The sequence below is a fragment of the Loxodonta africana genome, chromosome 4 (assembly GCF_030014295.1).
Source record: "Loxodonta africana isolate mLoxAfr1 chromosome 4, mLoxAfr1.hap2, whole genome shotgun sequence".
NCBI lineage: Eukaryota > Metazoa > Chordata > Mammalia > Proboscidea > Elephantidae > Loxodonta > Loxodonta africana.
This window is the reverse complement of record NC_087345.1, coordinates 29,634,081-29,660,379: the sequence shown is the minus strand read 5'-3', so window position 1 is coordinate 29,660,379 and position 26,299 is coordinate 29,634,081. Positions and strand designations below refer to the sequence as shown.

General features: G+C 36.6%; 1 protein-coding gene across 1 annotated transcript in view; it reads left to right on the top strand.

Moving 5' to 3' along the window:
- Positions 1-26,299, top strand: part of UTP20 (UTP20 small subunit processome component) — a 114,819-nt gene that overhangs the window by 69,802 nt on the left and 18,718 nt on the right. The window contains exons 30-46 of the mRNA XM_064283688.1: positions 1,482-1,708; positions 2,202-2,346; positions 3,600-3,687; positions 4,530-4,673; positions 4,858-4,908; positions 5,030-5,182; positions 6,378-6,533; positions 6,909-7,049; positions 7,497-7,634; positions 11,285-11,424; positions 11,631-11,713; positions 15,385-15,680; positions 17,365-17,504; positions 17,720-17,876; positions 21,702-21,800; positions 22,921-23,088; positions 25,398-25,564. Of these exons, the coding sequence (XP_064139758.1) occupies positions 1,482-1,708; positions 2,202-2,346; positions 3,600-3,687; positions 4,530-4,673; positions 4,858-4,908; positions 5,030-5,182; positions 6,378-6,533; positions 6,909-7,049; positions 7,497-7,634; positions 11,285-11,424; positions 11,631-11,713; positions 15,385-15,680; positions 17,365-17,504; positions 17,720-17,876; positions 21,702-21,800; positions 22,921-23,088; positions 25,398-25,564 (2,493 nt within the window). The remainder of the gene's footprint in view (positions 1-1,481; positions 1,709-2,201; positions 2,347-3,599; positions 3,688-4,529; positions 4,674-4,857; positions 4,909-5,029; positions 5,183-6,377; positions 6,534-6,908; positions 7,050-7,496; positions 7,635-11,284; positions 11,425-11,630; positions 11,714-15,384; positions 15,681-17,364; positions 17,505-17,719; positions 17,877-21,701; positions 21,801-22,920; positions 23,089-25,397; positions 25,565-26,299) is intronic.

Here is a 26,299-nt window from a genome sequence, read left to right as displayed (position 1 = left end):
TTTTACCACCTGTAAAATGGAAATAATAACAGTACCTACCTCATTGAAATTAGAGGTAATATACGTAAAATATCTTATTTGTGCCTCCCCATACTCAACCTAAAAAACCAAGCCTGTTGCTGTCGAGCCAGTTCCAACTCATGGCAACCCTGTGTGTTGTAGAGTAGGACTGAGCTCCATAGAGTTTTTGACTGTAATCTTCATAGAAGCAAATCGCCAGGCCTTTGTTCTGTGGCACTACTGGGTGAGTTCGAACTGCCAACCTTTCGGTTAGTAGCAGAGCACAAACCACCCAGGGACCTCTGCCCATACTATTTGCCCAGTATTTGCTGGACAGAAAGATGTATGAATATAACCACTTAGAGCTTTTCTATCAATTCGCTGGTGCTAAGCATGTTAAAGTGCTTAAGCTTTTTCTCGGGTGATGATGAATTGATGAAGCCAATCTCTGAATTTTTCCCCAATTTATCCCCCCTAGAAAATTTTTTTTTTACTAAGTATAGTATTAGTATTGAGTCTCTGGCTGCGAAGCAAGTGCTGATCGCCCTTGGCTGGAAAATCTCTGTGTAGTCTGCCCTTGTTGGTGTGTTGTCTGTAGGCGGGGGCATTCAGACATTTTGTGTGAGTCCTTCATCGTTGGAGGGGGATTCATTTCCCCAGCCCCCATGACAAATGATCCTTACCTCTGAACGTTGCACATCCTGACACAACAAATGTTTGTTTGGCCTGCACTCCTAACTCCCAGGTTGCAGTACATTGATTTTTAGATGAATGTCTAAGCATTCACATTCTAAAAGGGTTATTGAAAAATAGTCTGTCTTCCAAAAGTTTCGATTAGGAAAAAAAAAAAAATTTTTTTTTTTTTTTGGCTGTGGAGTAACACTTGGTTCAAATCTCAGCTCTACCACTTGTTAGCTCCATGACTTACAGTTTCCTCATCTATAACGTGGGAATAATGATACTATCTCGGAGATGTTAGGAGGATTAAATGAGAAATACACATTAAAAAATAAATAAATAAAGTGCCTGAATATCATAATGTTTATAAGATGCTTAGAGTTATTATCCATCAATTTTAGATTTTAAAGCATTGCCCTTTTGAGTAATCTTCTGTGAATTAATGTTTATATGTGATTGTGCATATACATGCATATACAGGGAACCCTGTGGGAGCCGGAGCTCAAAAGGCCTGCCTTGTTTTTCTGGGTCTCACAAGTTCTCCACCTTTGACAGGGTGCAGTCTTGCCACTTTTCTAGCACTCATTTTAGTGGAAAATATTTGAATTTTCCTTCTCTGTCAGGTTTCCGCCTTATACACATTCCTGCTTTCGCAGGTTTTACTGTATGTATATGTGCACACAAACACATGTGCACACACACATATGTGTATTTGTTAAATTCAGTGTAAAAATTCATAAGGAACATTTTTAGAAATAAATGTATTGAGAAATAAGATGATTGTTTCAATGTTTTTCTTGCAGATATTTCCCTTTCCTGGCTAAACAGAAACCTGGGCACCCAGAGTGTGATATTTTGACCAATGTTTTTGCAATTCTCTCAGCAAAGAATCTCTCAGAAGCCACAGCCAATATTGTGATGGAAATAGCCAATGACCTTCTGACCCTTCCAGATTTTGAGCCCACAGAAACCGTTTTGAGCTTGCCAGTAACAGGCTGTGAATACACTGAGGTAGCAGAAAATGCAGATGGTATGTGTGCTGTACAAAGCAAATGATTCTTAGGTTTTTCGAGCTAGCTGCTTGTTCCCTCTGAATGGAAAAGGTCAAGGGAATTTGACTGTTAATAGCCTGTGCTCGTAAATGTTCTTTTCTCTAGAAATGAATACTAATGTGCATAAACGGAATTTTCTTTGTAGTAGTAGGAAGTCAGATTATCTACTTTCTGGGAGATTTCAACATTCCTCCAGGAAGTTGTCAAATGTCGTGTCTTTGAATTCTTCTTACCATATTGTCCCAACATTTCCTTTACTACTACCACAGTTGGTTTAAATAAAGCCTCATGGGGTCTCTTTTATACATTCTTAACTTAGTGATACAGCTATTTTGATTAAGAAGAAAGTAATTTAATATTTAGAGTTGAATTTTAATTACATTTTCATAGTTGAGTGCTTTTTTATCAGTCATTGTGAAGATGCTTTAATAGTTCATTAAAATCAAGACATTAATCACTCTCTTATTTTAGAGTCTATTACGATAGGAGGAAGATTAATTCTACCTCATGTACCTGTAATTCTTCAGTATCTCAGCAAAACCACAATAAGTGCAGAAAAGGTGAAAAAGAAAAAGAATAGGGCACAAGTCAGCAAGGAACTTGGCATTCTTTCAAAGTAAGTGACGTGTTGGTACTTAAAATAATATTACCACCCATAGCTTTCGTTTTTTTGAAAATTATAACTCATGGTTGTAAGAAACTAAAAAGGTTTTCAGTGTTTTAAATGCCCCTCACTTTTAAGTTAATGTAGAATCTTGCCTCTCTGCTGCAGTATTCATTAGAAACCTTTTATGGTATCTGCTTTCATTTAATTACATTAAAACGAACAGACTTTTCAAAATTCTAAAGTAGACTAATACATTTGCTTGTTTAGCTTTTGCAAATTTTGTTTAAAGTTTTGAGTTATGTAAGATCCACTTTTTTTTTTTTTTTAGCTTAATTGATAAAAATAATTAATTAAAAAGAGCCAATTTGTTTTTTTAAGAGTCAAGAAGATCTTGCAAGGATTTTCAAAGAGTCTGTTTGGCAATAGGCCTAGTAATATATAATTGTGATTTCTGTAAAGGGCAAGCTTGGTAATTCTGATATGCAAGAAATGATCCAACCTTAAACTTTAAATTGATTGGTCAGCTTAGTTGTTGACAATTTATTTTTTCTGCTATTTTCAGCAACAAGAAAAAGGTTATATTGGAACCTTCCCAGAAACTTTTTATAATGCATTTTATGCTATTTTCTTTCTAAGCTACCTAGAATGGGAAACCACGCCAAATGCACTTGTTAAATTTCACCACAGGCCATGGGGTAGTGGAAAAATGATCAGACATCGGGCACTAGAAAGACCAGGATTTAAAAGATCTGCTCTACCAGTTACTAGCCATGTGACTTCAATTTCTCAGAGTCTCGATTTCCTCTGAGGCTAATCATACCTGCACTGCAAGGCTGTTGTAGGAGCTATACTGGCATATTGCACTTAAATAATAGTCTCAGCTCTTAGAAAAATGTGTTTCTTTGCAAAAAAAAAAGTCAGATTGTAGTACTTTAGTATATAACCCATTGCCGTCGAGTCAATAGCACTACCCAAAAACCCAGTGTCGTCTGTAGCAGTATAAATCACTTACACCCTCAGATATTGCGAAAGTAATAAAAGTAGTAGCCACAAGCCTAATATTGGAGAGAAATGCAGTGGGTACTGGTAAATAATTGAGTTAAACTTTTTCTATATGCACACATACTTATGACTTCTATTGTTAAAATTGTGCCTTTAGCCACGATTTTTTTTTTTTTTTTTTTAAATAATAGGTTTGACTTCTTAGGTAAATACTCTTTAATTGCGTATCTTCCTTATGAATCAGTTTTTTCCTTCTTTAGGATCAGCAAGTTTATGAAAGACAAAGAACAGAGTTCTTTACTCATTACACTACTCCTTCCTTTCCTCCACCGTGCCAATATTCCTCAGGTACAAATTCGTTTACTTTGTCTTTCAAGCGGCACTTTATCACTGGGTTTATTTGTGAGCAATACTTTTATTGGTTAGATTCTGTAATGTGTGTGTCCCAAAGAACTAAAAGGCTTTATACAGAAATATGAAATTAAAAATGGAGGGAAAAAATTAGGGTGGAGGTGGGTGTTAGATTTTTTGTCATCAACTACCATAACAGGAAAAGTGTTCAGCCCTCTTTTTCTTTGTTTAGCTTCTAATCCATTTCAGGGTTTATTTTTTTCTATGACTGTAAAAATGACTGTAATCAGTAACAAATCTGGAACCCAAGGAGGACATTGCATAACCTTAAATGTGGGTCACAGTGGCAAAACTTGAATGAAAGTCAGACCATTTTAATATTCAGACGTAGCTAAGTGTTTCTGGTATGATTTTCAAATCCTACTTTAGACCTGAGTAGAAGAGTTCGCCAGCAGCCCAAGCTCATTTAGAAGGCCTCAGTAGCTACACTGAGCATCTCTTACCACTTAGTAATTCCATTTAAAACACCACCAAAGGTGTCTATTTTTCTTCACCCAGCTTATTTTGTTGGCTCTTTTTTACTAGACAATAGACAAAATTATGTTTTAAAACTGTGCATATTCTCGGTTAGCATAAAAAAAAAAAAAAGAAAAAACTGCTATCAACATTAGTACGGGTGTTTTGTTAACTTAAATTGCTAAATGCAAGACTATGAAATAATTTTGCAATTAGCACCATTTCTTATCCTTAAGTAATTGTTTTCTATGCTGTAATAAAGTAGAAGTTAACCAGTTTTATAAATTTCTGAAATGGGATTTTTCTTAATTTTTCTTCTTAAGGAGACAGAGGTCGATATTCTGATGACAGTACAAAACTTGTTAAAACATTGCTTGGACCCTACAAGCTTCCTCAAGCCTCTAGCAAGATTATTCTCAGTTATTAAGAACAAGTTGTCGAGACAGTTGCTTTGTGCAGTCTTCCAGGTCTGTAATAATTATTTTGATCCCAAATCATCCCTCTCCTTAGACAGTACCTGTAACACGTAAAGCATATTAGTAGCTTTTTAGTGCCAATACAGTGTTTCTGTATGTATTGGTGTGGTGATAGGAGGAGGCATAAATGTTAAAGTTTTATTCATCAATAATATGGTGCTTTCTTTCCCTGTAGAATCTTTCCAATTTTGAGAGTGGATTAAAGTATATTACTGATGTTGTCAAGGTAGGAAAGAAGGTTTTTTTCTCTTTTGCTTCAGAATTATTATCATTTATGTTTATTTAAAGATTTAAAAAAAAAAAAAAGATTTATACACCTTATATGGTTTTAATGGCATTTTTTGTAGCTTAATGCCTTTGACCAAAGACATCTCGATGATATCAACTTTGATGTTCGCCTCTCAACGTTCCAGACCATCACGTCTTATGTTAAAGAAATGCAAACTGTGGATGTTAATTACCTAATTCCAGTTATGCATAACTGCTTCTATAATCTGGAGGTAGGTCTGTATAGTAAGCAATTACGAATTGTTTTTGACTGTTTTGATAATGCAGCTTCATAGCTTAATTTCTTCAGAAGTGTTTTTGTTTTATTTTGTTCTGTTTTTTTGTTTTTGTTTTTTGAGGGGGAATAAGAGTTAGTAAAAAAAATTTTTTAGTTGCAGGATATTTTGTGTGGCCAAGCATATATTGTTATTCTCATGATTTGAAAGACAGATTTTTCAAATAAAGTAATATATATGGAAGCACTTTAAAAAGTCGAAAAGAAAGTTATGTATTAGAAAGTAGGTGAAGTGCTGCCAGGGGCTACCATAAGTGAGGAACGAGAGTGACTGCTAACGGATACAGGATTTCTTTTGGGGGGGGATGATGAGGATATGCTAGAATTAGAGAGTGGTGATGGTTGCATAGTCTTGTGACTATTCTAAAACCACTGAATTGTATACTTTAAAAGGTGATTTTTAGGGTCTGGATTTTATCTTGATAAAATAGTTATGTAACTAAGATATTATTTGAAAGTTTGCTGTTTTTTATTGAAGATACAGTAGAAATAAAGGGGTTTGGACTATTTTAAGTGTCATGTTGCCGAATTGAAATGAAAACCCAAAATGGGAAAAATAAAACCCATGTAGTGGCATCAGTAATCTCTTTTGTGGCATTTACAGCTATTCATCTGATATTAAGGACCCTTAGTGTGGTGTGTTTTTTTTTTAGTGTGGGGCTCATTCTTCATATATCATGTCAAATTTCAACATAAGGAATTCAGAATCACCACCAGTTTGTCTGAGTTGGTAACACTTTTTCTGTACTCACTACCTCTCTTCTTCAAACCAGAAACTAGAGCCACTAACCAGAATTATACAAGCCAAAACAATGACCTGAAATGGAATATTAAAAATGGTTTTAGTGAACCTCTTATTCTGTTTGCTTTGGGAAGTATAACTTAAAAGTACATTTCATAGTACTTTCTGAAATTAAGTGATACTTGTCAGCAAAGCATGATTTTTCAAAGTCATTTATTATATTACTCACAACCTTACATTTGGTTCTTCCTGAGGTATGAAGTACTTACACATTTCTGGATAGTGACTTTGCACAGAGCAGTGGTAAATTTTTGTGAACACTCTCTCATTGGAAGGTAATACTGCATTTTATAGTTATTACACAGAATAATTTGTTTATTCCTATTTCCAGTTAGGAGACATGTCTTTAAGTGATAACGCCAGTGTGTGCTTGATGAGTATCATCAAAAGGCTAGCTGCCTTGAACTTCACAGAGAAAGAATATCGAGAAATCATTCATCGTTCACTCCTGGAGAAATTGAGAAAAGGATTGAAGAGCCAGACAGAGGTAATAAGATTTGTAATTGTTAACTTTGTCTTTAAAGCACTAGTATCTGAGGAGTTTTTTTTGTTGTTGTTGTTTTGTTTTGTTTTTGTCATTCCATTTTGTTTTTTAGAAAAACAGTTAGGCTTAATATATTTGATTAAAATACTTGATTGTGAAAATACTGACCAAACTTTTAATGGGGTAGTCTGAATGGATAGGAAAGCAATCACTTTTGATTCTGTGTAGTTATTTTTTGACTTTTTTACATTGGAAACCTTTTATTTAAAAGAAATTAATGTCTTTTGGGTTTTTTGGGATTTCAAAAAAAAAAAAAGGAAGAAAATTGCTAATTTGTTTTAAAATTAATAAGAACGTTTCTCAACTTGGTATTTGCAGAGTGTTCAACAGGATTATACCACTCTGCTTTCCTGTTTAATTCAAACCTTTCCCGATCAACCGGAATTTAAGGACTTGGTACAGCTGACTGATTACCATGACCCAGAAATGGACTTCTTTGAGAACATGAAGCACATTCAGGTAAAAGACAATTCAGCTTTCTTCCTGCCTGCTTGATAAGTGTTTTAACCAAGTCTGCCTCATTTAAAAAGGTGTATTTTTTTTTTTTTTTACCAAAAAGTATAAACTTCCCATCCCAGGGTCTTCATGGTCATCGTCCCATTTGCATATAAGATGATGACTTCCTGGGGCCTGATTTCTTTGGTGCTGTCACAAGCCACAGTTAATAATAGTGTCTTATTTCTCCGCCTTTTTCTAAGCTTTTTAAATGCTTTAGAATCCATTGTTACACAAATGCTATGGATTATATCTCTGGAAGCAAGTCACTGCGGAGGTGTTTGCTTATGTAACACCTGGACTATATTTCACTTCTTTAATCTTTTCATGGAAAAAGAACTTGATACTGCAATGCAGCTGGTTGTAGGTAAGATTTTTCAGTAACTAATTCATATTTTGTCTCACTCATAGATTCACAGAAGAGCACGAGCCCTGAAGAAACTGGCAAAACAATTAATAGAAGGCAAAATTGCGCTGTCTTCTAAATCTCTTCAGAATTACGTCATGCCTTACGCCATGACTCCAGTTTTTGATGAGAAGATGCTCAAGGTAGGGTGTTAAATCTAGACATCAGTAAGCTTCTACGCAAACCATGACACACTTTTCTAAAATGTAAATGTGGTTGGTGGCATCCATATTGATGCTAACTCAATAATTAGATGCTTAGAATAGTTCTAAAGCCCTTAGAGCTGTGCCTGGCATAGTAAATGCTAAATAAATGGTGGCTATAAACAATTGTTTATAGTATCACTGTTATTAACTCACAAAAGGCTAGCCACAAAATATTTTCCTTCCCAGAAATTATCAAATTACCAAGACGACATACTTTTATTTTTTTATCATAGGAACTTAGTTCTAGTCAGCTCCACTAATCAGCAGAGTTACTGTTCTCCCAGGTAACTCATAAGAAGAAACAATAGCTATCTTTTCTTGAGCATTATACCAGGTATCAGTTACTACTCCAAATACTTTACATACTTAACCTAACTTCATTCTCACAACAGCTCAACCTTATGGTCTAGGGACTGGTCTTACCACTATATTGCGAGAGTAAACTGATAATAAGTGAAGTTGCGTAACTTTCTCAGAGACACGCAGAGTCAGAGGTGGTATTAGAACTCAGGGCTGTCTTAACCATTATACTACACAGTGCCTAGAACAATGCCTGGCATATGGTAAAGATAAATATTTATTGATTAAATAGATAGATGTAAAAGACCGTATTAAATGATCACAGAAATTGGAGTCTAACTGAGGTAATATCAGGGCTTGTGACTTGAATTAATACTGTGTTGATTACATAGCCTTGTGCAATGACAAGTTCCCCCTGTTTCAAGATACAGGCAGTCCCCGGGTTATGAACATCTGACTTATGGACAACTCATACTTAAGAACAGACTGCCATAAAGCCTATTGTATTAAAAATTTAAGTTAAATACAGTGGTTCATAATAAGGAGCACATGCACTACTCTGTGACACTCATGAAAACATTGCATGGTTTAGAAGTGTTTCTTAAGTGTTTTATATGCATAGAAATGTAATATATATATATATATATTATATATTAAGAAAACATTTGACTGATACTAAATAAGAACCGTATGTACCTGTTCAAATTTACCTACAAATTCAACTTAAAGATAGACTTCGGAACAGACCTTGTTTGTAACCTGGGAACTGCCTGTATTCAAAAATATCTTTAAAAATTATCTAAGTAAATAAAAATTTGGTCCCTTAAGTTACAATTGAAAAACCCAAGGTTTGATGGAAGTGAAATAGGAAAGAGGCTTAGATGGGGAAAAATAATTTATACTTAGCTTTGATTGGCATTAACGTGGTATATCTTTTTCTAGCCTTTAATTTTAACCTATTTGTGACTTTACATTTAAAGTTGGTTTATTATAGTAAGCATATAGTTGAGTTTTGCTTTTTTAATCCAATTTGACAATCTATGTTTTAATTAGGTATTTAGACCATTTACATTTAATATGATTATTAATGTGGTTGGGTTTAATTCTATGCTGTTTATATTTATTTTTCATTTGTTCTCTTTTTAGTCTTTTTTCCCTCCTATTAGATTCATTAAATATTTTTATCATTTTGCTTTATCTCCTCTGATTTCTTAACTATTTGCTATTTTTGTCATACATTTTACCTTTATGTTAGTTTCAAACTCCATAGTACATTGTTGTTGTTTTCCTTTAAACAGTCAATTATCTTTTGAAGATGTCTTTAGAAATAAGAGAAAGATCTTTTATATTTGCTCACATATTTATAATCACTAATATCCTTCTTTCCTTTGTATAGATCTGAATATCCATCTGCTATCATTTTCCTTTTGACAGAGGACTTTCTTTAAATTTCTTGTAGTAAAGGTCTGCTGGTGGTGAATTCTTTCAGCTTTTCTTTGTTTTTTTCTTATCTTTGTTTTTGAAAGATACTGTTTCTAGGTATAGAATTCTGGACAGTTTTTGTTTTTTATTTTTTATTTCATTAAAGATGCTGCTCTGCTGTCTTCTGGCTTCTATTATTTGCAATGTGAAGTCATTCTTGTCTCTGTTCCTTTGAATGTAATTTGTCTTCTTTATTTTTCTGACGGTCTTTAAGATTTTCTCTTTGTCATTGGTCTTAAGGAATTTGATTGTAATGTGCCTTAGTGTAGTTTCCATCACGTTTCTTGTACTTGGGGTTCATTGAGCATCGTAGGTCTATAGATTTGTAGTTTTCATCAAACTTGGAAATTTTTAGCCGTTACTTCTTAAGATATATTTTTGGGCTCCTTCTTTGCCTTTAGAGGTTCTATTGTATACTATACTATTGAAGTTGTCCCTTAACTCACTGGGGCTCTTTTTTTTTTTTTTCTGTGTTTTATTTGTTTCTATTCTTGTGTCTTCAAGTTCATTAATCTGTTCTTGTGCAGTGTCAGAAAAAAAAAAAAAATCCACTGCTGTCAAGTCAATTTTGACTCATAGCAATCCTATAGGACAAAGAAGAACTGCCCCATAGGGTTTCCAAGGCTATAAATCTTTATGGAAGAAGGTGATCAGCAATTATACAAAGGAAAGAATGCCAAGACTATACTCAGTTTTTCCCGCTCTGCTGTGTCTAGTCTACTGTTAATCCCATTCAGTGCATTTTCCTTCTCAGACATTGTCTTTTTCATCTCTAGAAGTTAGATCTTTTTTTTTTTAATATCCTTCATGCCTCTTCTTAGCATGTTCATACTTTCCTCTCTCTTCGTGATCACATTTAATTACATCCTTTGTTTTAATGTCTTTGCCCCCTAAATCCATCTTCTGTGTCATTTCTGGGTCTATTTCTATTGATTGATTTTTCTCCTCATTATAGATATTTTTCTGCTTTGCATACCTGGTAATTTTTAGTAGATGCCAGACATTGTAAATTTTAGCTTGTTGGGCACTGGGTGCATTTGTATTCCTTTAATATTCCCAAGAGTTGCCTTCTACATTCGTTTGCCAACCAAACCCCCCATGGGGTATTTTTATAAGCACGCTATGCTAATTTTTTTTACAACTTGCAAAAAAAAAATTGGAAAAGCGGCACTTATAAAAATACCTTGTTGGGGAGGCATGGTTGGCAAACATAGAAGGCACGCATTATTTGCCTAAAAATACAGTAATTACAAGGCTCACCTCATTTGTTTCCCTTCTCTCAGGGATCACTGTTTGATATTTAAAGTCTGAAAATTGTTGTTTCATATATTTTGTCTAATATTCCAGTTTAAGGTATGAGATTAAATCCAGTCCCTGTTCTCCATCATGGCTCAACAAGGCATTGCACTTTTAAGTGCTGAGTAGTGCAATCTATAGTTAACCTCAGCGTTTATCAACTTTTGTACATTGAATTTACTTCATTCACTATAGTCTTGAAATTGTACCCCTCGGAGTGGTTTGAGTGATAAAGAGTTCAAAATATCTCAGTATTCTTTAAAGGATGGTGTCCTTCTTTTCATTGACAGCATTTTTTCCTAGGGCAGTGGTGGTGGTGGTGGTGGTTATTTGCCACTGAGTTGATTTTGACTCATGGGGGTAAGGGAAAAAATAGAATATAATTGGGGTGTTCTTTCCTTTCTGTAATTGCTGATCACCTGCTGTCTAAGCTTTTTAATATACTGAGTTAACCATGTATTTATTAGCAAATATTTGTGGTATGTTTATGCTCTTGATTTATTTTACAGCATGAAAACATAACTATTGCTGCCACAGAGGTTATTGGAGCTGTATGTAAACATCTCTCTTGGTCAGCATATATTTATTACTTGAAACATTTCATTCATGTTTTACATACAGGACAGATCAATCAAAAGTTGGGTGTCAGGTATGGTCAGACTTCTTATTTTTGTTTTAAAAACAGAAAGTCTGTTTATAATCTCAATTTATTTTACACTGTATTAATGAAGCTATGCTAATCTTTGTTAAAGTCAAAAATACCTAGAACTGAATGATACTCTGTTCTTTTAATAATAGTCAAATGGTATTAATAATCAAATGAACATTTCTGTGTCCTTTTTTCTTTTTTAATAGTTTGCTAGTAATAGTGTTAGAAGCATTCCACTTTGACCACAAAACTCTTGAGGAACAAATGGGGAAAATTCAGAATGAAGAAAGTAAGTTTTTAAAACTTTCTTAAACTAGATTTCCATCTTCTTGGATAATTTATGATCATAAATTAAAGATGGGAAAATTCAACTTTTTCTGTTCTTATAGCAGTGACCAGTGAATGGGTCAAATGAAAGTTCAAAAGAATGTTTTGAGTATTCTTGTAAAGCCTTGTATAACTATAGAGAAGGCCAGTCTAAATTGTATTAGTGAAAAAAATCTGTGCTGTAGATTAGCTACATAGAAATCCACTTTTATTACTGTGTGTGTAGGAAGAGCATTAAGTAATGAATACAAGAAAATACAACAAAGGGAATAACAAAAATCAGAGAAAAAATTAATGAGATATAAAATAGATACAACAGAGAGGATCAACAAAGCTAAAAATAGACATTTGAAAAGGTTAAATTGGCAAACCTCTGACAAGAATGATCAGTGGAAAAAGAAGGCATAATGAACAATATTAAAGATGAAAATGCATAATTAATAAAAAAAGGTAATATTATTTTCTTTGTATTTAAAAACTTGAAAACTTGGCTGAAATGTACAAATTCTTAGAAAAATAAAAATACAAAAACTGACTTCAGCAGTGGTATAAAATCTGAATGACCCTCTAGCTATTAAAGAAATTGAATCTGTAGGTAAAAGTCTTCTGAAGAAAATTCCAGACTCAGACCATTTTACTGGCAAGTTTTATCAAACATTGAAGGAATGGATAATTTCAACCTTATACGAACTATTTCAGGTAATTGAAAAAGAGGAAGCCCCCACTATACTAACTCATGAAGTCAGTATAATTTGTATACCAAAATCTGACAAAGGTAGTATTAGAAAAGAATATTATAACGGTATCATTCATGAATATAGATATAAAAATCCTGAACAAAGTATTTACAAAACAAACTCCACATATTCAATAAAAATATTAAAAACATGACTGTATTTGGTACATCCCAGGAATGCAGGGTTGCTTCAGTATCAGAAAAGTAATTGATAGAATTAGCATATGAAAAACCATGGTCCTCTAAGTAGACACAGGAAAACCATTTGATTAAATTTAATATGTATTTATGATAAAAAATGTTTATCAAATATAGATAGAAATTTCCATACCTTGTTAAAAGATCTCTTCAAAAAACTTAATGCAGACACCATTCACAATGCTAAAGGATTAAAAGCCTTTGCTTTAAAACCAAAATAAAGCAAGGATACCTACTACTCATGTTGAACATTGAACTGGCTGTTCTAACCAGCACAGGAAAATAAGGAAAAGAAAGAACACTCAAGATATTTCTAAGTCTTGGCAAAGACATTGAAATATTCTGACCCTCAGTTTGCGCTACTCCAAGATTCCTTCCTACTCAAAATTTTCTAATTCTTTGACTCAAGGTAAAATTATTCTGGGACAAACTAATGAATAAAAAAGACTAGCTTCAATTAGTAGAAACTGTGTTTTAAGTAATTGCTGTACTAAAGCCCGAAAACTTTATTTTTTTCTGTCAGTTGCATCTACATTTTGCTATTTAGCATAAGCGTTAAAAAATTAAATCCACTTAATTTGCATAACTGTCTCTTCTGAGATAAAAGAAAAAAAATTTTTTTTGTTGTTTAGTTTTATTCCTTATTCTAAACCAGCTCAAATTATGCAAGTTTAGTGGTGACCAAATTTGTATAGTTAGGTATATTCAGAAAGGTAACTGAAATATGGGTGTGTTGTGCTGCACTTGAGTATGGTTCTCTTACATGCTCTTTTTTTGATCCTGTACCACTGATACTTCCATTTAGTAGCTGTTGGAGGTCTGTTACGGCAGTGATTGCCAATTCCTAGTGATTTTTCACAGTATTCAGATGTTTTAACTTACACTAAATTATTTTGTCCCTGAGAAAGATTCCACTGGGATATTTTATTATTGCTGTGAGCTGGGTGTTACAAATTTCAGTTGTTTTAGAGACAACTTTTCTTAACATCTTATGTGAGGCATAAAAAAAATCAGTTGTCATCACATCAGTTCCTGCTCATGGTGACCCTGTGTGGGTCAAAGTAGAAATGTGCTCTATCAGGTTTTCTGTGGCTGACTTTTCAGAAGTAGATCACTAGGCCTTTCTTTCAAGGCGCAACTGGGTAGACTCAAATCTCCAACTTTCAGTTAGCAGCCAAACATTTTAACTGTACCACCCAGGGACTCCAGTATGAGACATAGCTGTGATTAAGTCTAACATTCTGCCCACTAAGGGTGTCAAATAAGTAGTCTTACCCACAAAGGCTGATTCTGAATGTCTGAAACTCTAGAGAAGCCAGTAGAGGTAGAAAAACTACTTCCCTTCCTTGGATTAGACATTTATCACCTCCAGAATCACAGACTCCGGGGATTGCTGATTTAGGGTCCCAAACTGTCTGGACTAGGAGTATCTTTCAGGTGCTCTATCTCAAAATTAACCTTCAACCACCCCTCAAAACAGCTCTTCTCCCTTAATTTTCCTCCATAATTACTTCTTATGTACCAGTCATATCAGATATTGGCAAAGCAACATGAATGAATATCTCAATTATGATGCAACTAAGAGCCCCAACCTACTAGTTACCAACAGTGTCCCAAATTAACCACCATCTCAGAGCTGAGCCAACCCAAGGTGGAGCGTCATCCTTTAGGATGAGGATAAAGGAGCATAGCTGAATTCTAGTTCTAGTTGATGTTAAATTAAGACTTTTCTTTTTCTTGTTGATTCTGTGTGTTAATAAATGCTGATCAGCAAAAATGATGTGGCAGATCAAAGAAAATTGTGGTCTATTTAATGAAAAGGAAAATAAATTCAGCGACAAAGAAGACCAAGAAGTTTTAAACATTTATTGAACACCTGCTCTGTGCTGAGCTTGTATATGCATTATCTCGTTTGTCCTCACAAGAACCTTAGTTTTTAGAACTCATATTTTTGATTTAAAAAGCTAAGTTTCAGAGAAGTAACTTTCCTAAAGCTACACAGCCAAAAAATGAAATAGACTAATAGCTACCATTTTTTGAAAGTCAGTGACATGTCAGGCACATGTTTTAGGTACATGATAGACTTTATCCCACTTAACCCTCACAAATGCCTTGCAGGGTAAATGCCATCTCCATTTTACAGGTGAAGAATCCTAAGCCCACTTAGGTTAAGTAAATTGACTGGTCACAAAGCTTGTTAGCAAAGTCAAAGTCTAGACTTGTTCAACTACCATTCTGCCAAATTTGTATTAATAAGCTAAATCTTAGAACAAGGGATATTTCTGCATAAGAACTGTTGGCTGCCATTATGATTTTCATGCTTCTGAAAGTAGGGCTTTTTTTTTTTTTTTTGGAAGACTTCTCCAGCCACACCACTTGGGAAGTTTCTGTGAGTTAGGACCCTGCCATCCCAACCCTCCCGATGTGCTCCCATAGTATCTTATACTCACTATCCACACTCTTTTATAATTGCCAGTTTACCTATCTTTATCCCTCATTAGACTCTAAACTGAACTGTGAGAAAGCAAAAACCCTGGCTTCTCATTTACTGCTGTTTCTTCAGCACATACATTGCCTGCCCATAGTTAGTGATTAGGTATTTTTATGCAGTGTCAGATGTTAGTGCAAAAGACTACTTAACACAACTGTGTTATTTCCATATTTGATTTAAAGTGACTTTTGTTGTTTGTTAAACATAGACACCATAGAAATGATTGAGATACCAGAGCATGAAGCCATGGAGTTAGAAGAAGAAGGAAAGGATGGAGAAGAGAAGGAAAATAGATGTCAGAGTCCGTCAGACAACAACGAGGAACTGAGAAACCCTGATGCAGCTGATTCTGAAGAGATGTCAGCTAAGGAATCCAAGTGTATCACAAAGTCAGTCTCCTTCCTTCCTCAGAATAAGGAAGAATTAGAAAGAACAATTAAAAATATCCAAGGAACCATAACTGGGGATATCCTACCCAAGCTACATAAATGCCTTGCATCTACGGTAATTATTCTTTTTGGGGCCTAGAGAATGGTCTGTGTGAACTCAGGCTTGGTGGGGCCCTGTCAGACTCATAACTATTACTGATTGACTTCAGCTTTTGGATTTCCCTTTCTCTCAGCGTTTCACATTACAGCCCCCTTCTCTTACCTTCTGAACCTCAGGCCCATCTCCTGCTGCAGCTAGGTAGTAATGCTTTGTTATGATTTTGCTGTCGTGATGTATGGTTTTCTATCTCTAAAGTAGGTATTAAGATGACTCCCAATTCTAAAACCACTTCTTGGCCATTTCTCTACTATTTGGAATTCATCTTTCCTGGGGTAAACAGAGATAATGTTTTAGCAGTGCATTTTCATGAAGCCAGAGCCTTTTTCTTCTCTGTATAAAACAGTGTCAGCAGACTATGGCCGGTGAGCCAAATCTAGCCCGTGGACTATTTTTATAAATAAATTTTATTGGAACATAGCCATGCTTGTTTACTTATACATTATTTATGCTGCTTTTTGCTACAACGGCAGAATTAAGTAACTGGAATGGTTTATATGGCTCTCGAAGTCAAAAATATTTATTGTCTGGCCCTTTGCAGAAAAAGTTTGTCACCTTTTGGTTTAAAATATTGACTTGGTCATTTTGTATGTTTATATATAAATCTGCTTAGTTGAGGTACTATATTTCTTGTGTGTTGTTGTTAGGTGCCATCAAGTTGGTTCTGACTCAGAGGCCCTATGTACAACAGAATTAAACACTGCCCAGTCATGAGCCATTCTTACAATTGTTGCTATGTTTGAGCCCATTGTTGCAGGCATTGTGTCAATCCATCTCATTGAGGGTCTTCCTCTTTTTCACTGACCGTCTACTCTACCAATCATGATGTCCTTCTCCAGGGACTGTTCCCTCCTGGTAATATGTCCAAAGTATGTGAGACAAAGTCTCACTGTCCTCACTTCTAAGGAGTGCTCTGGCTGTATTTCTTCCCAAGACAGACTTGTTTGTTCTTCTGGTGGTCCATGGTATATTCAGTATTCTTCACCAACACCATAATTCAAAGGCATCAGTTCTTCTTCGATCTTCTTCTTCATTGCTTAGCTTTCGCATGCGTATGAGGTGATTGAAAATATCATGGCTTGGGTCAGGGGCACCTTAGTCCTCAAAGCAACATCTTTGCTTTTTAGCATTTTAAAGAGGTCTTTGCAGCAGATTTGCCCAATGCAATATGTCTTTTGATTTCCTGACTGCTGCTTCAATGGGTGTTGATTGTGGATCCAAGTATTACTGGTCCAGTTGTAAGGATTTGTGTTCTCTTTATGTCGAGATGTAATCTATTCTTATTTCTTTTGTACCAACAAGTAAATCATTTTGCATTTTAGGGCAAAGTGTATGTCACTCGAACACTTAAGTCCCAGATTGACGAGGGTTTTATGTGCTTTTTAAATATTTTATAGTCGGTGAAAACATGGCTTTATTTTTTCTGGTTGCTCATTTTTATAAGTAGAGTATTCTTATATTATTTTTATAATTTTTACCTAATTCTCAAATTGTTTGATTTAGTTTGTTTTTGCAAATACTAGACTTAGAAATGTGCTAAAGAGACATAAAAAGACCTTGTCTTTCCAATGGAAGGTTTCAGTGTTGGGAGGTCCATCATCTATTTCTTTTCATTTTGGTTTAAGCAAAACCTTTCTTACAGACTAAGAGGGAAGAAGAACACAAGCTTATAAAGTCAAAGGTTGTGAACGATGAGGAAGTGGTTCGCGTTCCCCTAGCTTTTGCCATGGTTAAACTAATGCAGTCCCTGCCACGAGAAGTGATGGAAGCGAATCTGCCAAGGTATGTTGGGTGACAAATTAGAAAAGTGCAGCAAAACTCAAAATTGATTCTTACTTCTTGGATCTCCTTTGTAAGGCCGAGGAGAAGTACTGTCACTGTTTGCTGTCGTTTAGAATCCTAATTGGGAAATTTGGATTATGAGTAATCGAGAGATCGAAGGGTATTTATATTTGCTGTTGTGTATTTGATTATTTTTTCAATTTCTCATTTCCTAGTATTTTGCTGAAAGTGTGTGCCCTTCTCAAGAATAGAGCACAGGAGATCAGGGACATTGCACGCAATACTCTTGCAAAAATAATAGAGGATCTGGGTGTGCACTACCTACAATATATTTTAAAGGAATTACAGACTACACTTGTCCGTGGCTATCAGGTAAAGTGCATTGTACTTATCTTCATTTGGATTGTAGCTCATATAATTGAAATTTGAACATTATAAGTCATGCCATTTGGATCTATCTTCAGTTAGATCGATCCACTGAGATAGCAACCAAGAACATTCAAAAGTTTCTAATCAATATTAGCAAGAAATTTGTTATTTTAAAAGCCCCTATATTTGATTTTTTTAAAGATCCATATAGACCTGGATGTCTTTTTTTTGCCTTGTCTTTTTTTCTCTCAAATCACCATAATATCATGTTTTGTGTTCTGAGCTCTTAAGAAAATGCTTGTTGAGTATATTGTCTGTATTGTCCCAAATGTGAATGATTAAGAACATATACACATCCATATTGTTTAGGAGCTGAAAACCTGCTATTATAAGTCATAAGAATAATAATGAGTGCCAGGTGGAATACCAAACACTGAGTAGTTTGCAGGTGTCTAACTCCTTGCTGCTTACAGTGTGATACCAGGACCAGCAGCATCAGTAGCACCTGGGAGCCTGTTAGGAATGCAGAATCTCAGGCCCTACAGCTGACCTGCAGAATCCAAATCTGCATTTTTTTAATATGATCCCCAGGTGATTTAAAATTTGAGAAACATTGCAGCTTGTTCTTTTACCCAGCCAAGATTCATGGTAGTCAGCTTTACCCTCTATATCCTAATTTGTTGATAGGCAAAGTTCTAATTCCATTGATTATAAGCCTAACATGCTAAAAACATCAAATTCATCTTGACTGTATCTCTTTGTGAAATTTTTTTATGAGTTCTAGGGATTACCATATACATACTTGACTTTTTAAAGCCTATTTAGAATCAGTATTTTACCACGTCAAGTGAAACGTAGAAATCTTACCACCCTATAGGTCCTCGCCCTTCCGCCTTTGTATTATAGTTGCCTTCTATTCTGTCCTATAGGGTCGCTATGAATCAGAATTGACTCGACGGCAACGGGTCAATGGGTTGTGTAGTACAGCTCCATATACAGAAGACTTTGTGAGGCAGCGTTATGATTTTTACTTTTAATAGTCAAATATTTTAAAGAACTCAAGGGGAGAAACAGTCTGTTGTCTTACCCAGATATTTACATTTCTATAGCTTTTCCTTCATTTTTGATGTTCCAAGTTTCTTTCTGGTATTACTTCCCTTCCATCTGAAGAACTTCTTTGAGCAGCCTTGTAGAGCACTTCTGCCAATGGATTCTCTTAGTTTTCCTTCATCTGTGAATGTCTTCATTTCACCTTCCTTCCTGAAGGATATTTTTCACTGGTTATAAGAATTCTCTGTTCATAGTTCTTTTCTTTCAGCACTTTAAAAATGTCGTGCTACTTCCTCTGGCCTTCTGATGAGTAATCCACAATTATTCAAATTATTGTTCCCCTCTAGGTAATGGGATTTTTCTCTCTGGCTGCTTTTAAAGACTTGTTCTTTGTCTTTATTTTTTAACAGTTTGATTATGATGTACCTGAGTGTGGATTATTCTGGGGTTTTTTGTTTTGGAGTTTGCTTAGCTTCTTGAATCTGTTAAGTTTATGTTTTTCAAATTTGGGAAGTTTTCAGCCATTATTTCTTCACATGCTGTTTTTGCACTGCACACTTTCTTTTCTCCTTCTGGTACTCCAGTGAAATGATTGTTAGACCTTTTACTACTTGTCCCATGGGTCTCTGAGGCTCTCGTCTCTGTTTGTTTGTTTTTTAATTTCTCTCTGTTGTTTAGATTGGGTAATTCCTATTGATCTGTCTTCAGGTTCATTGATCCCTCCTTCTTTGATTCCATTCTGCCGTTGAGTTTCTCACTCTGGTCGTTGTGTTTTTTAGTTCTAAAATTTTCATTTGCTTCTTCTTTATTTCCTTGCTAACACCTTGAGTTTTTCCATTTCTTTTGGTCCTTCAGCTACAAAGCTGAGTATTTCTCCCACTATGCCATGCAGTTCTTGTAACTATGCCCATGTCTGGGGCCAAGTGGCGGGAAGACAGAGAAAGAGAAAAAAGCACCAAGGTTCAGCCCATCCTCTGGGAGCTGCAGTTCCACTGAATGGAGAGTGGAAGGTTCCCCCCACAGCCTTTTGTTTCCTGCCGGTACCCACTACCAGGCCACTCCTCCCGCCACCACAGGATCGCTTGGAGCTGAGGTGCAGGAGAATGAGGAAAAGAAAGAGAAAAAAACCCAAGGAATTTCCTCACCCTTTTGGAGCATTATGAGTATCTGCTCTCCTTCTCTTTGAGCTAGAATCAGGGGCTCCTCTTACAGCTCTCTTTATGTCCTGGTTCCCACTTCCATGTGGCTGGGGAATGCCAGAGGAAAAGAATGCTAAATTCACAGACAGTGCAGGGTGCTTGGATTCTGGTGTTCATTACAGTACACCTGCTAATTTTTACCCTTAGAGCTGCTTTCTGCATCCTAGCCAGCTTTTATAGCCACATTCAATGGGCACCATGGGATGGGGTATGCCTTCTTTATCACTCCCAGAACCAGGGCCTCTATCAGTATGAGCTTTTAGTCTTTTCTCTCAACTACTTGAATTACTTCACTTTATTTCATGGCTACTTTGTGTGAGGTGATATGTTGGACGCTGGGCATACAAGTATGAGCACAGTTCCCTGGCCTTGATGTTTCATACCACACGTATTTATGGAGAACCTACAGTGTTCAAGTCCGTCGTTAAGATAATTAAAATAGGAATAGGAGCACAGCTATTTTGGCTTTTAGTATTAATGATCAAGACATTTACCACAGTTGTACTCTCCAAATTTCACTCTTCATCCCCCCGCCCCAAAAAGTCGTTGTTTTTAAATTATAAAAAGCCCCACAGCAAACATTTTAAGTAGATGAAAGTATTTAAAGAACACAGGCAGGTATATAAAACCATGCCTTTAAAATCCGATCTATTTATTGACAACTAAGTGTGTTTCCTTAGTCTACAATCTTTATCTGATGTTTACCTTGATAATTCTGCAGCAGTGGAAGAATAAAGAATGAGGGAAGCTTGAGAGGCAGCATAGCCTAGTGGTGCAGAGCTGGAGGCTCTGGCACCAGACCATCTGGTTTCGGATCCTGGCTCCACCATTTTCTACCCGTGTAACCTTGGACAAATTACTTGACCTCTCTGTACCTCAGCTCCCTCATCTGAAAAATGCTGATCATATTGCACCTACACCACAGATAGGGTAAACCAAACCAAACCTGTTGCCATCGAGTCAATTCTGACTCACAGTGACCCTATAGGACAGAGTAGAACTGCCCCATAGAGTTTCACAGTAGCGCCTGGTGGATTTGAACTGCCAGCCTTTTAGTTAGCAAGCCATAGTTCTTAACCATTAGGCCACCAGGCTTTCCACAGATAGGGTAAAAAAAAAATTGATAGGGTAGGTGGGGATTAAATCATGTGATACATGGGAAGTATTAGGACAATGCCTCGCTCTTAGTAAGTTCTCAGTAAATGTTGGCTATGGCTATTATTGAGGGGCAAAAACTTAATTTGTTTCCTTCATAACACTTATATACCAGCTGGAATTACATTCAGCATTGCCAAGATTCTTCATTCACAGGTTGGTTTTTGAAGTTCAAGACTTTTTTTTAAATAAATCATTGGCCTGATTTAGTCACAATAATAGATCCTAAGCATCGTAATGTATTTCTGAGCATCTTTCATACAAAGTGATCATTTGGTTGAAGGATTTTGGAAAATGATTTAAGTATGTGTCATTTGTCAGAGTTTCTCCCTGCATTAACTTTGCAATATTCTTAATTATGATCTTAGGTTTTTCAAGTATGGTATTTTTATCATTCATACTCTTATTATGCATTTAATTCTAGGTCCATGTGCTAACTTTTACTGTTTGCATGTTGCTGCAAGGCCTCACTAACAAGCTACAAGTTGGGGATTTGGACTCCTGTTTAGATATAATGATTGAGGTAAGACTTAGTTAAAGGAATTCCAGTTTCTTTTTAAGTGGGGAAATGGTGTACCCAAAAAAAAAAAAAAAAAATTAGTTCGCAAAGTAAGAAATAATAATAACCTGTAAAAATGAAAACAATGTACTGTTGCATCTCTTAGATTAGCAGAGGTTTAAAAGCCCAAGTTCAGGTGACATGAGGCAGTGAGGTAGGCACTTAGCCGTTGTTAGTAGGTCATAAGTTGTTACAACCTTTCTAGAAAGAAAGTTGGCAGTACATATCAAGCTTTTGAGATGAGCAACAATTTTCAACCACTTCCAAGAATCTATCCTAAAGAAGCAATCAGAACCAGGGGCAGGAGAGGGAAAGGGAGAGCCATTGTTTAGGAAGCAGGGAGCCTTTGTTTCTGGTGATGGGAAATTTGGCAACAATTATGGGGGGTGGTTGCACAACATGATTAATGTAATCAATATCACTAAATTGTACACTTGAAAAATGTTAAAGTGGCAAATGTGTTATAGATACTATTTTACAACAGTAGAAAAAACACTCTAAGATATGATCTGAGGTATAGATAAAAATGTGTTCACCAGAGCTTTATTTATACAGGTAGAAAATTAGTCATGATCAGCTTTTAAAATTTGATAATGGGGTGAATCAGGGGAGGGATAACCATTAGGAAGAGACTAAATTTACCCCACAGCCATTCATTCATCTATAAGAAATGTAAACACTAACAGTTTGAATCTCAATTTAAATACTTACCTTAATTTCAGTATTTGCAAGTGTCCTGAGAAGTTTTTAAAGGGAAATTAAGCTACCCTTTGGTAGTATCAAGAAAGAAGTACCTGTCCTTACAGTTATATAATTATTTATGTAAATCTATGCAGTTTTTAATTTTGTTCCCTATTAGTATAACCCTCCAGATGTTTCATTCTATATTTATTTGTTTTTTAGAAATTGGTCCCTACTGCGTTGAAAACAAGTGAAATCTAATAAAAATTCCTACCGTCTAATTTCAGTCCAGGGCCAACTTGCTTTTTTTTGATTTGGACATACAGGGCTGTTTTCAGAGACTGCTTATGTTGGCATATTTTGCTGAGTGAACATAAATTTGTTTGGCTTTTTTCTTTCGAAGATTTTTAACCATGAGTTGTTTGGTGCCATTGCTGAAGAAAAAGAAGTAAAGCAGATCCTCTCCAAAATCATGGAGGCACGAAGAAGCAAGAGTTATGATTCTTATGAAATCCTGGGCAAGTTTGTAGGAAAAAATCAGGTTACAAAACTTATCCTTCCATTAAAAGAGGTAAGGACTTGAATGCAGTACAAGAGATTCCAACATTTACAGTATCACAAATTCCTGAAAAGAGGCTGGCAGGGTTAGCCTTAATCCTACATTTGATCACCAGGATTTCCTTTGATGCTAAGGGCACTAGTACCATATGGCCACTAGATGACAGTCCTGAGTTGGCTGTTCTAACCCAAGGGTCACAGTTCCTAATGTATGTCATGAAATGTGAAAAAAAAAGGCAGCAAAAAATGTAGTACGGGTATATTTTACAACAGGGTCAAGTCAGCAGCTAAGAACATGGCCATTGGAGACAGGTTGCTACTCCCAGATTGCCAAGAGGATGAGAACTGACATTTATTGACATTTATTATCTTCTGAGCACTGTACACCTACTCCTCACTTATCGACATGGTTAGGTTCCAAAGACCAGGTCGTTATGTGAGAATCGGCATTATGTGAGAGTTGAGCTGTGCCCCATCTTTGGCGTGGTGTCACCCCTGGTCAACACTGCCTGTTAGGCACCCCCGGTGTGTCTCGGGATACCTGTGGCACGGCAGGCCCCCCTTGCCCACCACACCATCCCAACCACCACAGGACCCATAGTGGGTGGTGGTGGTGGTGGTGGTGGTGGTGGTCAGCGGTTGCCCACCACCTCCACAGCATCAGGGGCCCACCTGGCCATGCTCCAGGCCTCCATGCTGACCGGCACACCTCTCCTCTCCACCTTCCTGCCACACCAGCCCCCCAAACAGGCCTTGGTAGTGGCAGGGGCGCTCCTGGGCCTACAGGCATGTGAGGCCCAGCCATCTGGACCTGGTGGAGGCTGCAGAGGTGGCAGAGAGGCTTCTTTGGAAGAAGAGACCTCCAAGATCCCCGCCCTACGCCTTCCACCCAGTTTCCACCACTGCCTGCTATGCATTGTCCACCTGCCTGCCCCAGCTCGCAGGCCTGGCCAGGCTCCTCCGCCCAACCCAGATAATAAGAACCGTGAGTGACACGTGTGGCCTCTCTGCTCCCTCTTACCAACCTTACCCTCCTCTCCCTCTTGCCTGGGCTCATTGTTAATGTGCAAAATAGTCAGTAGATTTTTTACTATGTGAAATGTTGGATAGCTGGTAAGTGAGGCATAGGTGTACTACAGTATCTCTTCTAATCTGCACAACCATCACATGAGATCAATGGTATTTCCATTTTCAAATAAGAAAATTAAGGCTCAAAAAGGTAGAAAAAAACATAGTTAAGAAAGAAAGTCAGGAATTAGTTCTGGATATTTCTGACCCAAACCTCACTTTCTTTATATTGTTTCATTCTGCCTCCTATTTATAGGGCAGGCTCTATAATTTACCCTCCTTTGTGTTCTCTGTACCTATTGCCGTGGTAAACATCCAGTAAAGACCAATTCATTTGGTTACATTTTGTTAATTAAAACTAGAACAAAAAGTTATATAGTTCCAGATTCCATAGTTGCTTCTGGAATGCTCTAAGCCTTATCTGACCCTAATCTAAGAATGTTAGGTATGTTCTGAGGACAGAACAGAAAGAGTAAATAGAGCATGCATTTTAATACTATATCCTAAGCAAGGAAATAGCCAGGAAGTGCCAAGTGTTGTGCTGAGGTTGACTATCCCGGGTTCTAGTTAAGTTCCTCTGATTTGACCCAATAGCTAATATCAAACCCTGAGGCTTAGCTACTGCCAGTACCTCATTAGCATGGTTTCCTATGAGTAGTGATTGTCTGGTTGATTCTGTGAGTGTGTGCTTTCCTATAAATGACCCCCTTTGATGCACTTGGAAGCAGCTGTGGTGGCGCAATGGTTAAGTACTTGGCTGCTAATAGAAACATAGTCGGTTCGAACCCACCCAGCAGCTCCAGCGGAGAAAAACCTGGTGATCTGTTCCCATAAAGATTACAGTCAAGGAAACTCTATAGGGCAGTTCTTTTCTGTCACATGGCGTCGTGATGAGTCAGAACCGACTCCACAGCACCCAACAACAACAATGGACTTGCAAGTTTGGCTTCATAAAAGTCTCTGAGCACTTCATATTTCAGGCTTTGTGCCCTGAGAGGGAGCAGGTAAAGAGGAGAGGAAATCCAGAGGCACACACACTGCTAACAGTGGTTGTCTCCTCTGGGGGGAGGTTACTGGTGACTTTACTTTGCACATTATATATATATGTTTGAAGTTTTATAGGAAGTACTCCTTTTTTAAATTAGGAAAAATGAACACATATTAAAAAGCAAATATATAAAAGAAGACTACCATTACAACAAATCAAAATGCAGTTCTGTGTTACCTCAGCATGACATCTACGTTTGCCTTTAGATCTTACAAAACACCACGAGTTTAAAACTGGCCCGGAAAGTTCATGAAACCTTACGCCGAATCATAGCAGGATTAATTGTGAATCAGAAAATGACAGCAGAATCCATCCTATTGCTCAGTTATGGTTTGGTCAGTGAAAACCTACCCCTGTTAACTGAGAAAGAAAAGTAAGTTTGGGGTGGCGGGGGGTAACTATCCTTTAAAAGGTTAATTCTGATAAGCCTTTCAGCTCCTATTTTTTTTCCAATTTTCTCTGGTATTTTTTATCTGTTTTAAGTCCAACTTTATCTGAATGCAGACATTTAATCTTAGACATTACAGAGTAAACCTGTAAAATCAGGGTTATCTCTGCCTGTTTAAAGGATTCCCCTCTCCAGTTCCTTCAGTTACTCAGAGAGCTTACACAGTTTTACGCCAGCAAAGAGAGGAGAGGCACCTGGTACTCTGAAGTCATCTGAAGTTACTCTCTGGGATATACTTTTTATCATCTGTTCCTTAAGTTGTCTAAATTGCTTCTTGCTGTCATCCTCTGAGGGAATGCTTAGTTCTGGAAGCTAGAAGTTCACGTCCAGGGTGCCGACTGTGTTGATTCCTTCTGGGGCTTTAATGGACCCCTGGTGGCGCAGTGGTTAAGAGTTCAGCTGCTAACCAAAAGGTCGGCAGTTCAAATCCACCAGCCACTCCTTGGAAACCCTATGGGGTCACTGTGAATCGGAATTGCCTCGATGGCAATGGGTTTGTTTTTTGGTTTTGCGGGGGCTTTAAGAGAGAAAATTGTTCCATGCCTCTCTCTAGTTTCTGGTGGCTGCTGGCTCTTATTTACTCTTAAGTGAGTTATTTCAGTAATTTGCTTTTGTAAAGAAAAACAAAAATGATCTGAGGTATTTTATTTTATCTATCCA